This window comes from Pieris rapae, chromosome 12, assembly GCF_905147795.1.
Source record: "Pieris rapae chromosome 12, ilPieRapa1.1, whole genome shotgun sequence".
Taxonomy (NCBI): domain Eukaryota; kingdom Metazoa; phylum Arthropoda; class Insecta; order Lepidoptera; family Pieridae; genus Pieris; species Pieris rapae.
The window spans coordinates 3,771,214-3,791,256 of record NC_059520.1 but is presented as its reverse complement, the minus strand read 5'-3'; the positions used below and the strand labels follow the sequence as shown (position 1 = coordinate 3,791,256).

Here is a 20,043-nt window from a genome sequence, read left to right as displayed (position 1 = left end):
CTAACAGCTTATACTTATAAATATTATAAGACAAAACTCTAATACAATACAGAAAGCCAAAACAGATTACATAGATAAACAATATCTGTATATAAAACAGATACAAGTATTATATAAATGTTGTATTTGTTTTCTTAGGTCTGGATCAAACTTCTACCTTTTTAGGCCCTGTGCTCTAATGCATACAGTATATGCCAAGACATAGCTTCAACCAGTTTATAGGTACGAATAGAATCATGTATAGCAAACTTATTAGCATCCAACAAGTTGTTTTTGTCATCAATGTTTGACCGTTTATATTTTCTAGTCACGATTAATCTAGATGTAATAAATATGTCAAACTAAATCAGACCTTTTCGCATAAGACATTGAATTTAAGATTCAATTCAGGAGTGTTTTGTCTTGCGTTTTTTATGTTAATCAAAAATTTTAATTGAATTGATATGTTGACGTACAAAGAAATTGTTGTAATTACGACTTAGTTGTTCATTTTGACCTCGTTTGCTCAAGCTTAGTTATAAGAATACCGTTGCAGATGGTTTCCTGCACTGGTTGGCCTCTCATTCATCGGACACAATACAACAAATAATCATTTTTAGGTGACCTTCATTGCGCTGTATCTTTGGTATTTATGTCATATGATTGAACTGGTTGACATAGAAGTCACGCCGTAATAGGGCCGGATTTTGCCAAATCCCTGTCGGCTACTACCTTCAGCTCTCAAAGCGTACCTACGACGTAGAGTGAGATTCATTAGTGCGAACTATAACTTTCGACAAATTCATTACGTTCTTGAAATTCAGGAGTCATGTCTGGTTTCTTCGTATCACTCCTAAGAGTCTAGGAGTGATACGAGTCAAAAACGCATGTGAAGGTTCCATTTCTAAACGCACCACTTTTTAGCACGTACTTCAAAAGAGATTAAACATAAAAAGTTCTTAATGGCCAGAAGAGAAAACCTCTTATAGTTTCGCTGTCACAAATGGTTTCATGTAACAAATTTCTAAAAAAGGTTGATTGTCTAAGAAAGCAAAAAGCAGAAAGTAATAATTTATTAGTTTTTTTATGCTGTAATTTACTTATTTCAATTGTTTTTGCCCTTGAGTTTTTAAATGATGACTCATATCGGTTTCTATTTATTAATATAGAAATTGTATGAGGGATTATAATACTGGCAATAACATAGGTAGGTAGGTTAGGTGGGTTTGGCATTGATTTAATTCTTGAGTTGCATTATGATTTTATTACAATAGAACTCAACACCTTCTGTAATAAGTATCGCTTCTACAAGTATAAAACGAAGGCTGTATATAATAATAACAAAGTGATACAAATTAATCATGTCTATTTTTTAATATGAAAAATATTCGGGGCTGTATAAAAGTTTAAACAAAGATTGTAAACAATGTGACAAGATAAATATTGGGGGTACCGAGTCGCTGGAGTATTTCGAGCGGTTATCAGGTGATGAAGATACGACATCCAGGCCAGCGGCCCCACCAACGGCCATTGAATCAACTCAGTAGCATTCAAAGCGCCGCGAGGTTCGCACGCCAGCGTATGCGCAAGTGAAAGTCAACGCAGATTCCGCGATTTCGTGTTCCGACATCTTCGGCTAGTTAATTTAAGTTGCGCCAGTGCAAGGCGAAAGGAGGTCGCAGATCGTACGTGGCCCGAAAGGCTACATACTTGTAAGACTGTGTTTTGTGCATTTGGAAAACTTCAAGCGCTTTTGTGGTATTTTTTTATAAATAATAATTACAATTTTATAAAACATTTTAATTATGCATTGACAATTGACAACATTGAATTAAAAGAAAATATTTGTCACAAATACTTGCGAATTTATACTAAAGACCAAAGTTGTAAAATAGCGTTTTGAGCATTTGGATAGTTTTCAAGCGTTTCTGTGGTATTTTTATAGATAATAATTACAATTTTATAAAACATTTTAATTGTGCATGGACAATTGACAATATTGAATCAAAACCTTAAAGTACATTTAATAATAGCATTAAATAACGACATAGGACCAACTAACAAATACATAAAAACTGCTAAAGAAGAAATAAAAATACCTCTTCAGTATTATTAAACAATTGTGATTTTCGTAATATTAGTAACACAGTTGTTCTCATTAATTCTGACTTTGTGTCTCATGTCACGTATACGCACCAATATCTATGAGTAATCGGTTGCTCTTATTGAAATTATCAGCTAGCTCTATTGTTTAGCAAATGAAAAATAATATTCAAATCGTTTAAGATTACAAATATTGTATTTTAACTTGCATTTTCGCTACGAACATATTTTGATTCTACGACGTAGGCGCTTAGCTGCTTTTGAAAAACAAATCTTTGATTATTTTAATATTCTAAGAAAAATTACCTTGAAACAAAAAACGTCGATTTTTTTACGCTTGATAATTCAATTTAATTTACAAAATTGTAAGCCCATGAATAGATTTTTAAATATAAGCCTGCTATTTAGCTGTAACCAAAGTCTTAGTATGTATAAGGAACCAAATTCCCATTCTATATTAGGTGCATATCGCAACAGTGACTCAATGAAACATGATTATCATTAATACTTATCAAATTCCTTATCATTCGCTATAGATTTAATTATGAATTGTTGCAGATTCAATTTATTGATACTTATACGATAGATCTAACCGAACGACAATCTAACATTATCCACAGTTTAATTACCCAAAATGATGATGGCTTGTCAATTATTGAATTTCTACATCAATCCAGAACAGACCCCTGATGCACCAACCTTTTTAAGTTCTGGTCTAATGTTCTTTCCATTTTTTTATATCAAGAGGTAGATAAAGCTTGTGTGACTGATACACGCCGTCGACTTTTTTGATTTAATTCACTGTATAAGCCAGTATAAGGTAGACGATTACATGAGCTTGAGCTATGAGCTTTAGCTCATAGGTGCAATGCCGGGATCATTCGCTTGCAAAAGCCACCGTGCCAACAGTGCTTTTATATCATTCTATATTTTAAAAAAATATTTTAATTCTGCCATCTAACGGCTTAATCCGCACTGATGGGATAATATGCTAAAAGCTCTTACGTATCTTCGCTATGAGGTATATTTTCTAATATGCAATGACATTTCAAGACCACATCGGTGATAAATTGAGATAAATAAAGATTTCCTATAGGAGTTTGCCGCATAAAAAAGTTCACAGTACAACATATGACCTAGTCGCCCAACTAAGGTGGCAAGTATGTGTAATGTAGTTCTCAATGTCAGTGTGGCGAATGGTTGTCTGTTGCAAGTCCCAGGTGCACTTTGATATAAGATACACCGTATTTTTCTAACAAAACGAAATTTGATACGTCTATGTGAATGTTTCGAAATGTTTCGCAATTTTCACTGGAATCGTTTTTCTTTTGTTAACGATGCCATTTTGTTTATGTATATATTTCTGTTGTTTTATATATAGAAATTTTTGACATTTATTTTTAATGAATTAATGATTGTTTTAAAGATAGTCGGTGAGAAAATTATTGTTTTAAGGTAGTTAAGAGTTCAGAAATATAACTCATTGAAACGGTGGTATGATAATGTTTTTATCATCGATGGCATTTGGGGATGGGATTAAGACATAGCGTACTTAATTTAATAATTAACAAAGAAATATAAATCTATATAAATAGCTTAATAGTGATACAGTTAAAGAAAAACTAGCTCGGTCATATAAAACACAAGGTAACTTAGTTGCAATGAAGTTTTTAATTACCATAGAGTACCTACAGTGAACAGTCTAGAAAATATATCAGAGCGTTTAGCAATATAAATTTCTTATATAAAAAAAATAATTAATCATTGTTTTGTTAACAAGCACAATAACCCTGATATGGACTAGTATTTATATCCTTTGCAAATCATTGAATAATGGGTCAATTAGTAGATTATACAGCCTTCATTATATGATCTATTTATGTGACAAGATAATGAAAGAAAAGTATAGTTTGTATGTTATAGGTACATCAACATACTACGTGATAGATCACCTATTACTTTTGCTTAAGTCATCTAAAAGCGTTTTATTTTAAATTTCCCGTCAACAGACTGATTTGTGATAAACGTCACTTAAAATCAATGTTTCTCCATGTTTTCGTGAATAATTTAAGAAATTCACACATAATTATCTGATTATATGTAGGTATAGATACTAAACTTACTTTTTTTTGCAAATAAAAGATTTATTATTATGTAAAAATTTACGCTGTCCATATACTCAACGTATGAACACGTTTTTTATGCGGTGTTTCTATTATATTGTGTTTTCAGTCTAATTAAAATGACATATACTCATGTTATTGTTAGGAACATTTCATTTGCACAGATTTATATGGCTGCACGTTGAATAGGAGTCTTTTAGTGTATTTTCTTTTATGCGGCATATATTTTAGGTTTATTTTGTTGTGTGGAATGGGAGCGACTCATGAAGAGCGTCATTTCGGAGTTTTATTTGTGGCACATGCAAATTTGGGAATATTTCCAACATATTTGCCACGTATTTGTGTTGGTACTTATAATTATTGCACTCGAGATCTTAATGCAGTATTTAAAGAGTTTATTTTGGAAATTAAATCGGGAACATGTCAGGATTTGTCGAAACTTTTGAATTGTTTTATACTTTATGTGATGTAGATAATGCAATACTTTATTTTGGAATCTGTAACTAGGGCATTAGAGAATTTTGCATTAATTATTATTTAGACTAATTAATGCTATCTTTCACTTTATATCGTGTGATAACATTATTATAAAAAAATATTCTGTAACACATAACGTAGATAATACAATACTTAAACGGTCAAAATTTAGTACTCGATAGTATTGATAAGGGAAAGTAGAGTATTGTTTGTCATGATATAAGTGTTTTTGTCTATGCTTTGTATACGAGTATGTTCTGTCGAGATTTTTTTTCGGAGATTTGTTAGCTTAAGACTGTAGTCGCCTAAATATTTTCGTAACATCTTAAAAGTTAAACATGTCTTGGAGATAAGATAGATATTATCTTTTTTGATACTTCGTAACATGTTTACTTGACATGTGCGTTGTAAATATTACTGTATATTATATAAATAAGTCTGACATCTATTTTTATATTGTTTCGTTTCTAATGAAGAAACAGAGAAAGGTAAATTGGTTTTTCATTTAATTGGAGTTGATAAGTGAAATGTAACATAACATGTGTGTTTTTTGTTAGATTGTTTTTTCTTTATCGCGCGTGTACGCACGTTTTATGTTTCTCTTTGAATAGTACGTTGTATTGCGTTTGAATAACTTATTTTATGACACTTAAAAAATGTATGTAACGATTGTAATGCATTATTTTATTACTTATAGTCTACAGCAGTTGCGGTCAGCGACAGCTTCTTGTTTCTATCCGTTAAATCTCACTTTAACATTACATTGATGATTTGCTTTTTTAAAAGAGTACCGAGAGTTTTTTTCACTCCGGCTTTTTTACTCGATCTACACCCTCTGTCTTCTTTGCCGATGAGTAGGGATGCCTACAGGTTCAAATATAATTAACGAATTTTGTCTCGTCCTCTTGAAACTTGATGATCTTACGTTCCAAAATAAACGTATTTTTTTACATATCAACTTAAGAATTCCTAACTATTAATGAGATGATTGTATCGTTTTTTTGTCCAGCGTGCGTGCATTAGGCAAACGCACGCGTTAGATTCGTCACCGTTACATTAAAGTTTTATCTTTGTCACCTCTTATTACTGAAGTGCGCTCACGGTGACCGTGACAGAAGTTTCTTTTAATCGAAGCGTCATTTACAGAATAGATGGTATCTCTATATAATATACCTTCTTCATATAAAATATGCATTTATTATTGTTTATACATTGCTGTTGTATACAATTAAAACATTTGTAGATGATTTGAGTCATGGGTTGATCCGAAGGACTGCTCACGATATGTTATAGTAATCGATTTGTTTACGCTTTATGAGCAGTATTGGCCTAGTGGCTGAACCATGCAACTGTCATCCCTGAGATTGTAGGCCGTCTTGCCTTAGCTCCAAAAATCCACTCAGAGGCTGATAACCTACTTGCCTGTTAGATTGGCAAATGATCATACAGAAATCTAAGGCTCATTCCTAAAAAGGTTGTAAATCCACTGATTTATTATTATTTTCGATTATTTTAATCATACCATAATGTACAGAGGTAATGTTTTGCTACTGAATCCTTATCTACCTACACTACGCTATAACTATCTTAGATTTATTTTGTATGATAAAAGTTTATATAATACATTTTGATGTATTTAAATTATTTAGTTGATTTTACGCAATAATCTTTAGTCTTTGGTTCCATAGGGTACGTAAGAAAAAGCCTTGGAAATAGTGAACGTTGTAAAAAGCAATACAGTAATGTCTAAATGCGTAGTTGCAACGTTAGGACGTGATATTACTATGAACTGACAAGGTACTAACCATTGTGCGTGCTTTATCTTTATACAGACCATTACTTGCCTATTAACATAATCTGTGGATCGGCAAAATATGATTTTATTACTTAGATTTGTTTACAGATTCATAACGTACAATGACTTACGATTTACTAAATTCCGATTTAATTGTACATGTATTTTTTGGTGAAGTTAATTTTCATAGTTTTATTAACATATGGTATTTGAAATCGGCTTAAAAAGGCTGTCACTTATACTTGACATTTGAGAGATCTGCGCTGATTATCATGATTTCGAGTAGTTTATAAATGATAATTCATGAGGACGAGACAAAATTCGTTTAAAGTAACTGGCACAAATGGTGTGAAAAATTATTTAAATATAAATTAGTTTATGCTGTGGTGAAAATATTTCACAAATTAAGCGTCAGGAGATGTTAAGTAAATTTTCACAAATTGATATAGCAGTCACCGCCATTACAAAATCTTTATAAAAACAGGCTTTGAGGTTTTTCACAAGACTGGCGAATTTTACGTCCAAACTGATAAACGTTGATTTAAAGTTACTACTTTAGACTGTTTACGTAAAATGATTTAGTGTCGATCAATGCGGATATAGTAGCGATGTAAACACATTAGAAATCAAAACAAGAGATTCTTTTAAATTCTACAGATGTCTGATTGATGAAAACGTTGATTATACTATGATTTATTCAACTTTGTTTTTCACTGATGTTAAACTCTTTTGATTAAACAAATATTTGTTTTATACATTAAAGCTTTTATATCTTTGAAACATACCAACGTTACATTGACAATATATATTTGTATAGTCAAAGTCAAAAATCATTTATTCATGTAGATAACACAATGTACACATATGAACGTAAAAAAAGAAATATACTTCTAATTATACATTTACTATCAGTTTTCAAATCAGGGCGTAGAACGGAAGAGAAGAACTGGCAACAAACTCTCCGCCATTTATACGTTTATGACATTAATTAAAGCACATGATTATGACTGATATTTTTCTATTTCATGTAATTAAAAATAATATTTATATTAATGAATGCGCTTTACGCAACGAGTGACAATTAATGAAACTGAATTGAAGCACGGCCTTGGCTGAATAAGTCGTAACTGATTGTTTTTCTAGCTATTTCAGTCGAGCACATGTCATAGTTGTTAATATTAATATCTACACGTCATTTGCGTTCTGTTTGGGCGTCAACCTCAGCGACCCGCCTTTGTAGCGTTTTGTTTACTTTATGTCTTGCTTTGACTACTTAGTAATAGTAGATGCAAGTAATAGTAAAATTACTATTACCTTAAAATACACATACTTATATAAAACTACACACGTTACACACGATTCCTCACAAAAAAATATCTTATAATGTCAACTAATCTCGTCTTCACTTTAACACGTAATTTTTTTTTTATCAAAATCTGTCCGGCCGTTTAGGAGTTTCATTACGAACACATACACAGAAGACTTATATATACCAGCTGTTTATATGCTGTATATATAATCTAGACAACGACTGCTGTGCCATCTGCCCGGATGATTTGTGAGTTACCAACCAGCGCGCAAACGCATACAAAAATTATCATTCGAATTGGTCTAGCCGTTTGAGAAAAGTTCAGTGACATACACACGTACAGTTGAATTATGTATAAAGACGATAATAATAACAACGCCCGTTTATTTTAAATCTACAAATGTTGAATATGCAATTTGGACCTGTTATATATACATTTTCTTTTTATCCCCATATCAAAACGTCCTTCAGTACAACTGACATATGAAATGTGTAAAAGATTATAAACCGTTTAGTAAGAGACAGTTAATCATTTAACATTACATACGAGTCAACTTTCCCCTGTGCGAGTCGCGATGACGACTATTTAGTTACGAAAGCTGCACCTGTTTATACCTATATGGTATGGTATCTATTCTTGTTCTATGACTTACAAGATACTGAATATAGCTGTACTGATGAATGTTTTCTATTTTGTGTTTAAGTATTTTAAACATTGAACGTAAATGTTTAACTAAAAAAACAAGTGAAGTTAATAAATTGTAGTGTTGATAGATATATATATATCGTATACGGTATCCATAGTACAAAGACACATATCGTATTCCAACCTGTTCCTACTTCAATATTGTCAATTGTCCCAGGTTACAAGGTCTCAATTAAGGCTAATGTCAAGGTAGTTTCGAATAATCTTGTTACAATTGTTGAAATGCCACAGAAACGTTTGTAATTAAAGTGAAAAATTTGCTATATTATTTTGCAGACGACTTTCCTATACGTGAAAATGTGTTTTGTAAACGGATAGAGCTTGTGCTCCAGTTTCCAGTGAGTGGTAAAGTGACGTAAGTGACAAAAGTTTTCATAATGAGTGCTAGTGAGCCGACACTAACGGAATCCCCGGTTCCCTTGGCCCTAGCTCGCCTGCAGGGCCGCTCGAACCGAATGCCCCGCGGCCTGCGCACACATCGGCCCAGTTTGCCTCTCGCCAGCTTACAAGAAGCAGCCGATGAAGGTCCTAGACGCTTCAGTGATGAAACCTTCAATCGTGATATAGATGACGATGAGGCTTTTGTCGAAACGGATGTCATAAAACCCTCAGCTTCAAATAGACGCAGAGCTTCGGATGCAACATTTGCTGAGCGTTATAGAAAGCTGAACGAGTTCGATGGACCACCAACAGATATGCCCCGTCGTGCCTCCCTGGCCATGCCCGTTGGTGACGGCTACGGACCCAGTGAGAAAGGACGGAGACGATCCTGGGCAGCGAAATTGCAACTCGAACGTAAAAAGAGACGAAAGTCGGGTGGCAATGATACAGACGAGGAAGGCGAGACGATATACATTCGCCAAAAACGTCCATCTTGGTGGAATGTTTTTGTGCCAGATAATATGCTCAAACACAGGTACAGTTTTTTTTAGATTTAATGTCAAATTTGGTCGTTAATCTGTATTAATGTCTGTTTAATATAAATAATTTGAACGATATATGTATTTGGTCTGCTTTACTCTGTTTTGACAGATTTTAAAATGGATTCTGTCTTAACAGTTTGTTCTTAAGAGCAACTATTTGTTTTTAGTAATAATAGGGAATTAGGATGGAAGTATGCATATGTAAACTTGATTTCCTTGACCTAGTCTCTGCTTAGTGACAAGTATTAAAATGTCTATCTCAAAAGGCCGGCAACGCACTCGCGAGCCCTCTGGCATTGAGAGTGTCCATGGGGGTTTTCACTTTAGATCAGATGATCCCCCCGCCGATAGCGTGAGGGTGTTTAAAAAAAACAATTAGTGAAAAAATATTTTAACCGAAAAAAAAACACAATAGAGTATCTTGCAAAGCGAAACGAAATATCTTTTAGAATACTATTGTTGTAAGTAATGCGTTATGTGTTCTTACTCATTTCGAAAAATGGAAGGAACTTACGTAACCGCTAACGACTGTTTTTATTTCATGATTTATTAAATATATAAGCAAAAATAATGTTTACGTAGACGAAATTTATAACAGCGAATCTGCTTTCCTTTAAATTGGATTTTTAAAAATAGCTAAACATTTTTCACCCATTTAAATAAAGAAAATATTAATAGATTCTACGTGATTTTAAACTACAATATCGAAAAAAAGATATAGATTACACGTACTTAAGATATACATATTATAATCATTATGATCAACGTATAATTCTACTTGAGCCAAATAATAGGTCAAGTTATATATCCTAGTGGTTCTAATGGTATGAGAGTCAGATGACATTGAGACATTCGCTTCCTTGCTACATGGAATGTGGGCGGGTACCAATGATCTTGTAGATCTCAATTGAACGGAAATTAAACACATTATCGGGTATATTGACAGGTATTTATGGTAGTATTTAAATTAATAAGTAGCTATATTCATTTCGGTTGCGTATATTAAAATGACAGATGATGCAACCTTCAATTAACTGTGATATGATTATTTTTAATCTGCGTAAGAATTCATTGACTAAACTATTCACTTTTTAAAGATTTGACACCATTAGATAATTATTATATAAAATTGTTATTGTAAATATATACATACACTAATTTTATGTACTAATTCGTTTAGCATTTTCGTCGTAATATATTATAAAAAGCATTTTGTACCGTTCACGATTTCTTTTCACAGTATCGATTGAAACGTGTTTAGCTTTTTAACGAATGATTCGTTTCACACTTATTGGAGTAATTATTTTGGCTTATTTCTTTAATACTTCACACGTAGTTAAGAATTGTCTATTCTCTCAAATAAATGTTGGGCGTGTACTGTGACAATTTTTATAAACTTCAACAAACCGTTGACGGATGAGTTTTAACAGGAATCTTTACTGTGCTTCTCGTATTTACGTGTTATGTTTTTTTTTGTTTAATTTTTCTCTACTTCCTACTCGTGTCCAGGGACTTTATATATCTCACAATTTTATGTGTTATGTTGCATAAATGCTATTTTAACTCTCAAGTATTTGAAACTATATTTTGATTTTATTACATTTAAATCCGGATAACTCAGCACGGTGAAGGTCGTAGGGGTATAATAATCTTATATTTGCTCGCAATTTGCATAAAGCGACGCCTACATACTAAACTCATTTCCGCAAATAACTAGGGTTCGATTTATAAATACATAATATATTAACATACTTTAAAGTATGAGATAACAAAAATTCATCTATGTTTTTGTGTAACATTAATTTTAAATTAATTATTTTTAGTACAGTTTAAGGTTAATGCGAAAAGGTAATTACATACTTTGTTTGCATTGGATTGTAGTTAATTTAAACAAAGTCTTTAAGAAATTAAGCAGACGCTTAGTGGACCTCGATATTGTGGCGCTACTGTTTTTTTTAAATTCTTCAATAACACTACATACTATCATCATTATCAATGGATATACCTTGTGGGCCTTAGTCTGCGCAATTATAGGCCACCAAGGCAGCCTCGGCTTTTTGGCTTTTTCTCTTGTCACCAGGCGAGTTCAATAAGAGCCTCGGGGTTCTGTCATCCGCCATTCGCTGCACATGTCCCAAATACTCGAGCCGGTTGCAGTTTATGAATTGGACGATGTTTTGAAAGATTCCTCCTATTCGATTGAAAGATTCCACGAAGAATTGTTGTCCCTTTTTGCGGTGACAGTGTTTGACGTATTCGCTATAATCAAGAACATTACACCATAATTAACGTAGCGAATACCTCAAACACCGTCACCGCGAACAGGGCCATAAAGTCTTCGAGGAATCTTTCTATCGAAAATAAGGCGAGAACTCTACGTATCAACCAGTTATATAGTTGTACATGCGCTGCAGTTATTCGATTGTATCTGTAGGTCCTATAGCTGCGTCACGGAGTGGTTTCATCATAATATGGCCTCACTTGTTTCCGCAATCGTACATTCACCTTTGTCTCTTTGTGTACTGGTACCATATTGTTTAAAGACCCTTCTTTTTTATATCTGGGAGTCAAAAATAAAAAAACTAACCTAGAAATCTCCTACACGATAATTTCGTTTTCTTAACTAAGTTTGTTTCTGTATCTATTCCAATTCTGGCCGCAAATTTTACCTGATTTCAACTTTAAAATAAAAATTATGCCATCGTACAAATAAAGGCTGCGAGGGTGGGTGATTTAATAGTGACGCAATAATATTCTTTCCCCTGTTGAATATTGATGATCTGGCGCATGATTCACTTAAACGATATTTACGTTATCTGGGTCACGTATTCCGTTAACACATTAATTGTATTCGTTTCATAAATCTTTTGCTCGTTTTGCGTTATGATTGTTATTGTGCAAGTCTAATTGCTTGTTTACAAAATAGAATTCTTCGTGTTTATCAGAACTTGGCATAATGCCGCACTTCGCGTATTCTCTTACTGACGAATAGTTCCTAATGTAGGAGTGTAGTAGTAACTAATGGATTATTATGAGTTAGTAATCTATGTAGTAGCTCATTTTGTGTCATTATTAAATCAGACCTGACATCTCTCATAGAACATAGAACCCATAGAACCCTTCTTTCTAAATTTTGTTCATCTTTTTGGTTGTGATAAAATGATCAATGATAGAGGACAAAATTTTGTTTTTAATTTATTTTATTATTATTTATTACTTGGTGATTGAAAAGAGTTTAATGTCAGTTCATCTCTTTCGTTCTACGCCCTTGATTTGAGAATTGGCACTAACTGTAAAATTAGAAGCATTTAACGTATTTCTTTTTTGACGTTCAGTGTACATTGTGTTACCTACATGATTAAATGATTTTTGATTTGATTTGATTTGAAAGAAATTTTAACAAAACGCTTTCACTCGGAAGTCGGGGTCATGAACAATAGAATTAATAATAACGGTTCTCTTTCCTACGGCGTTAAAGTGTGTAACTAGTAGAGCAAACAAATCTTTGTAACAAGATACTGTGGCCTTTCTTTGCAAGCTTTGCAATAAATATCTTGCTGCACCTTTAATTAAATTGTACCCGAACAATTTATTATTATCTTCATTAGCCTTGCCCTTTCGGCTTTGCTGACCGCATTGACCACTGATATATACCAAAAAAATCTATACATATTCTAATTAGACTTTTTTATTGAAGAGTTATGTAACCGATCCACTTTCACCGCTCAAGCCTAGTTGTACGGCACGTGATTTTATCAGTATAGGAAGTATTTAAGACAATACAAGTAATTAGGTAAATAAAATTATATTTGCAATGAAGCAATCGTGATTCTATTACCAACTGTTTTATTTGCGGAAGATAACGTGTACACGACTATCATTTTATTTACTTTAATAAGCTACATATGAAGAAACGGAAACATTAGCAAGCTATTTATATTACAAGTTTAAATGCTTCCTTCCGAATGCGGATTGACCCATTTGCCTGTGGTCACAACTAGCAAGGACAGCCGCATTCTGGTTCTCGTTATGTGAGTAGTCACACACGGGTTTCATTAACCGTAAGTCATGATATGACATTTTATAAGGTATACACGATTAGTAATCGGAAATCCTAGTCAGTGAAACATTTCAATTACAAGCGTCATCGATTGTTAATAGCGACTTCATTTTAAATGAGGAAAACGTTTCTATTGTTGCGTTGCCTGGATTTGATTGACGCAATTTAAAAATGATAGATTTTTATTAATGTGTTTATTATATATTTAGATGAACATGTGCCAGGAGCAGAGTAGAGTTGGCCTAGAATTCTGCGTGCGTGATCTCTGAGATCGTAGGTTCAACCTCGGTTGTGCACCGATGGGCTTTATGTCTATGCGCACATTTCACACGTGCCCGTACGATGAAGAAAAACATCGTGAGGAAACTGGGTCTAGTCTGAAAAAGTCGACGTTGTGTCTCAGGCACAGAAGGTTGGTCACCTACATGCCTATTAGAAAAGATCAAGGAATAGATATAGAAATTCGAGACCGAGGCCAGAAAATAAAAATGCAAAATGTAGCCAAATTGGACGATAAAGCCTAGTTAGCGGTGGCAAGCGCCATTGGAGGAGAACGTGATTTCGTATAGGTGAATTAAACGAAATACATATTACGTCGTCTCGTATAGAAGTTCATTTCCTCTATGTCATCAATTGGGCGAGTTTGCGGACGACACGGGGCTAATTGCGAAGCTCCGCAATTAGCTGGCTGATGGATGAGCTAGCATCATGACATTCGTCAATGCCACTCATTCATGATAAAAAAATTAAAGTCTAATCAGTTACTGTTATCACGATTTCGTATGATGTTAGCCGTGACGTTATATACATGGCTAACGCAGTCTAGATTTAAGTCTAAAAACGAAAATCCGTCTCCATAAAACGGTAATGCTGTTCGTCAATCGTTAGTCTTGCTAAAAGTTGAAAATCTTATAATATTTGTGGAATTTCAGGGAAGGTTTAATTGGTGGAAAACATAAATAATAATTAAAGAAAAATCCTAAAAACGACAGTTGAATTTGCTAATAAAAACTGTTACTAGCTGGGAAATATTTGATATCTTCTGTTTTTTTTTGGAAATTAAGTAGCGATTATAAGGTGCGATCTCTTTTTATTATAGAACAGGGGGCACAGGGGCAGGAGGCTCACCTGATGTTAAGTGATATGGTTTAAATAATCTAAAAGAAATATGTTCTTCACCTCATAATATTTCTACACCCAACACATCAAGAAGCAAAATAAAAATGTTACAAATATAATATGTAGGTGATACGAAGTTCACCGGAACATCTAGTTTTAAGTAATTTTGTACACGTTCTTGTTAAGAACTTAAATATTGAATAAGGCGTGAACCTTTTTGCACGGTGTTTAAGAATAAAACTTTCGTTGTCATGGCAACGATTCTTGTGCAATAACGTGTATAATCTGTGTTTGGTTTTATGTCATTAGGTTTTCCTTATAAGCTTTTGTTATGAGGATATTCGAATACAAAAATCTATCCTCGTTAGTTGATGCGATTCAGTATAGTTTTCAAACTCCTGAGTTAATGTGTTTTTTATGAATATGCCACGAAGAAAAGGCTTAACGGACTATTTAGTGTCTTTCAACTCGTGCTCGTGTATGGTGAAAATAGTTCCGTTGGATAATGTGTATGTCGATTATTTATTATATTGCTTATAAGAAAGATCAGAGATGAAAGTATATAGCGATCTATTTTATGTGTGCAATTGCGTTTTATTTATTTTCAAACATTGAGTACTCGCTTTTAACCTAATTAAAACAGCAGGAGGTTATGAATTCGTTGTTATTTGAATAATATTCTACATATTATACTAACTAAAAGATTCTTTCTGCAGAAACCCTACATCTTTCAGTCGATACCAACTCTGGGGAAATAAATACAGATAATACAACATTTTCTACAGCTGTGATACTTTTTGACATTTAACATCTTTGTCTTCAGTCAACGTGACCACGCACGCTGTAAAGCACGCGAAACGTCGTTTAAATTTAAATTATGTTTAAATAATTATAAGTTTATAATAATACATAACTTTAACCCGTTAAAAAATATAACTATGTATTTGGAGCGTTTGAATTGATGTTTGATTCATCACTACCTTATTTAATTGAAAAGTTGCATTTTGGATCGTTTACAGTTATACGAATGTGCTCTGAAAATATAACTCATTGCGGTATTTTAAAATATCGGAATACGTCATTAAACGCGCGAATTGATAACCTCAAAGTTTATTTTAATTTGTAAATTAACACTTGTTGTATCTAAGCAATGCTAGAAAGACTAAATACGCTTACTAACTCGGCTTATATTAACAGTCGTTATTTTTACAGACCGTAGATTTTATTTATATGACACGTTGCAAAAATTTAGAATGTTTAAATCATATGGCACCAAGCGGCCTTATCACTATTGAGCGATATCCTTACTAATATAAGAAAAAGTATAATGAAGGAAGGTGAGCGAACTGCATATGTGCAAGAGTTGTGTAATAAATAAAAGAGCAAAGCATTTTATACATATACTTATATTTTTATTATTACACATAATGAAAATACCGTATACTGAAAATAAAAATTACGTAGTGCAACGGTTAGCCAACTTAAAAGTTGTATCTTTTCTATGGGACAAAAGGCAAATGAGCAGTCGGGTCACTTTTAAGAGTGTTAAACGTCGTGGACACCAGAGGGTTTGCGGGTCCATGACTGTTGATGGAATGGTACTCTCGTTTCTTGAAGGCCCCTAGGTAACAGCTGGTTTCACTGTTGGCGCGGGACAGAAGGCAGCTTAAGGTGTTGATATGGAGAGGATGAATTGGCATTCCACGACAGAAGTAACAAACAGTTTTTTTCTTCTCATGTCTGTGAACTTGGCCTCTTTCAACAGAATTGTTGTAATACCTTGCTCTACTAACTTTCGCATAGATTACACAATGATCATGTTAGTTTTATTGCTTTAATTTTAAGTTAAGGCGTACTTGTTCCGCCTCGATTATTGTGTACGCAAATTAGTATGTTCATAATGAAATTTATACATTTGACCGTTAAGTAATATTCGGCTACTACTTAAAATGTTGGGTTTTATATTTGGACTGCTTTATAATGATTGATACAATATTTATCATTTATTATACGGATCTCTTCCATAAAATTTATAGACGATATTGGAGGCGGCAATATCTTCTTACTACATAAATATTTCTTATTAAAACATCTATGTAGCTGACACACAAAGTTAAAAGATGCTTTAAAAATTTAATAACACGCTGTTTATAAATACAGCTATAAATAGATATAATTCAAATGAAATTATGAAAAGATCATTATTAAAATTAACACTAAAATAAATTGATTATAAACAAGACAATAAACAGTTTGTATTATCTCTTCGATATATGAACTATTTAAATTGTATTATTCTACTTATTCTTAGTATTGCGTGAGACTGGTCAATTTATTTCTTATGCAATTGATTTTTAATTATTGCATTGTCTCTCTAGGATCATTCCATAAAAAGTTCAAACCTTGAAGTTCTGGTATATTTAATCGTGGATATTTTAGAGATATTGTTGTTGCGTCAAAAAGAAGGGATGCCAGCATCCTGCTCAGCATTGGACCCGATTTCCAGCTTTAAATCTAGGGCGAATGGGCCGATGTGAGTTTGTTTGTCAAGGTCTATCTCACATCGTTAATGGCCGCGGGATGCGGACAAGGTTACGCTGTTACCGTGTCCCGTCTCGATGATTTAGTGGGTGTGCACAGTAGCGAGTCCCACAAAACTCTTTTACTCAAAGCAGTCGCGCTGCGGGAGGGCGTATCACATATCGCCACAGAAATAATAAAATAGTTTTTATTCATACACACACAATAATAAGAGTGTATATTATGTGCTTTTTATTTAAAACAGCACCTCGGCTCTGAAACAGTTAAAAATTATTATTAACAAGGAGATTATATAAGGTATTTTATTACATTTATTGCGAAATAAGTAGTCTTACACTAAATTAAAACGTTTTGATGCCTGAGTTTTTCTTAGAGGTATTGTTGTTCAATTGGAAAACGCTGCATAGAATGTTTATAAGAGCGAGAAGTGGAAGGTAGTACATAAATCTCTTTCGCCTCTTTCGATAGCCTTTACAAAGCTATAAGACCCAACCAACGCTGAAGCCCTTAGCTCGGTACTTAATTAAAGTGGTCTCAAAAAGCACATATTTATTTGGTTTATTTCTATGTTCGCCAATATTTACGATGCGCTAACATTTTACTCGCTTAGTACCTGAATATCCAATGCTTAGCATTCTAATGTTCCCAAACAATGAATTAATGGCATATTCTGATGAAGTTTACTCGTGGAATAGCGTAAACAATGGCATATTTCATTGATGTATACACTAATACAGGAGTGCAATAGGAAACTTGGTTTCGTATTATATCGGACCTGCCATTAATATGCAGTTATGCTATCCGCGCCTATCATCTTACATGTAAACAGATATTTGTAATAACAAGACAATTATGCGGTCGGTATGTGGCATTTACATATAAAATTTCATTAGTTTTCATTTTGATATTAGAGTTGGTAATGGATGTTTTTGCTAACGCTTCTTATTTGATGATTCCGTTAATATGTATGTGAAATTCATCAAAGATAGTAGAGTTATCTCTGTATTTTTTTATCTCTTTGTCCCTCGAAAAATTAGTTGACAACAATATGTCATGTTATTTTGGGATTGCAGTTTATGATAATACTGAAACCTTAGCAAATTACTGAATATTAGCAAAATTTATCAGACGGAGCATGTATGGGTGAGGCAAATATAGGAAGGAAATATTTAACTCAAGAAAAAAGCGTTCCGTTCATGAAGGGTCGGTAACAGACCCGCTAACCCCAGGCGTCGAATGTGGCCACAAGCAAAAGATTTAAAGTGATCCGCCTGCTCGTTTGCTTCTCTTTATATTATGCAGATATATATGTCTGTAATGAAATTATTTATGCTGCCACACTATCCAGTGATAGTTTTTAATGCTAAAAACAAAGAACGTAAAGTAACGAACGTTAAACGTTTAACGTAATTTATTTCGTATGAAGTAATTATGTAAACAATTTATATATGTATTTTAAAATATGATTTTTTCTCGGCACTTGCTCTTAAAACTGACTATTTATAACAATTTATTAGGCACTCATACATTATTATAATAGCTGTTTATGTACGTTATCCATTTTTATATTGTTCAAAGATCTTGGGCAGATATGGGAAAATTATTTTAATTTATTTTGCAGTTTTCTTTGTGCGAAACCTGTCCGTCTGTCCTTCATAGGCTCAGAAATAAGCTCATTATGTCTTGCATGGTTTTTACTTGTCAATTGAGTACTTACAAGAAAGAGTATATAAATAGCTGACGTAACGTATAAATTGTACGGTAAAGACCTGTAGAACTTGTTTGGCGGTCATGGCGGCCGCTGAATGCGAAAGTGTAAGGAAAACTATTACTACTTATTAATAATAATAATTCAGTGACACGATATCACTCGTAGCCTTTAAGATCCGTTTCCGTAAGAAATTTCCGTCCATTAGTTGTCGATGATCTGCGAGTTTTCTCGCAATCTACCTATACAGCTTGCTAGAGCAGTGGAATGTGTGTTTAAAATTCGATCGATTTCGATTCGATCCCGGGCTGTGCACCAATGGACTTTCTTTCTATGAGCGCATTTAACATTTGCTCGAACGGTTAAGGAAAATATCGTGAGGAAACCAACTTCTCTTAGACCCAAAAAGTCGACGACGTGTGTCAGGCACTGGAGGCTGATCACCTACTTGCCTATTAGATTTATAAATTATCATGAAACAGTTGGTGCATGAACTAATGAGGATTATCTTGAAGCTAACGGGCAGGCTCACCACGATAATTAAGGGCTTGAAGAGGCACTTCTGGAGGAAGCGAGAAATGAATACCTTTAACGTGTTAATTGTACTTAGATAACGATATCCGTTGAAAGTCCGACCTCGGAGTGCAGTGTCGCACGCTTAACCTCTAGGACAGTTCTCTCTTATGTAGTGTAAGCATCAATCGACCATTACGTCTTCTGTTATTATGAGAATATATTTAACTAAGCATTTTTTAACTTAAATCTTTTAAGTACTTTTATGAAGTAATATTATCAAATTTGGGAGGTTGTTGGGTTATGTTTGGATCTACTGAAACAATTTAAATTTTTTTTTAAATAAGCAGTTAAGATAATTATTGTGAGTGAGTAACTTAATATACGCAAATTATGTCAGAAAAAAATGATCGAACGAAATTCGACATTCTTACGAATGCTGCATTAATGACAGATATATGATTGATTTTTAGAGACAAGTTGTGGAAGTTGATTATTGTGTAATGTTTTAATGTTTCTTATTATATTAAAAGAATTCCTTTGCCGCTTGTTTTAGTTATGTTCTCTCAGAAGCTTCTGCATAGAATTTATTGTTTATGCCTATATTTGTATATTTTTTTCATAGTGGTCGCCTGGGAGAGATCGCTCGAAAGCGTTAAGGCCGCCAGTTGCCCTCCTTTTTATGTA

At 33.4% G+C, this 20,043-nt stretch overlaps 1 protein-coding gene across 14 annotated transcripts in view; it reads left to right on the top strand.

Moving 5' to 3' along the window:
- Positions 1-20,043, top strand: part of LOC111001176 (TLD domain-containing protein 2) — an 89,079-nt gene that overhangs the window by 26,478 nt on the left and 42,558 nt on the right. For 3 of the 14 annotated variants that reach the window (XM_022270939.2, XM_022270930.2, XM_022270929.2), the window contains exons 1-2: positions 1,519-1,737; positions 8,769-9,408. The exons of 5 other annotated variants lie outside the window; for them this stretch is intronic. In XM_022270939.2, coding sequence (XP_022126631.2) covers positions 8,870-9,408 — 539 coding nt within the window. In that variant the 5' untranslated portion in view covers positions 1,519-1,737; positions 8,769-8,869. Of the gene's footprint in view, positions 1-1,517; positions 1,738-8,762; positions 9,409-20,043 lie in introns of those variants that run through there. 6 more of the 14 variants (XM_022270926.2, XM_045630290.1, XM_022270927.2 and 3 more) reach the window with 5 other exon arrangements.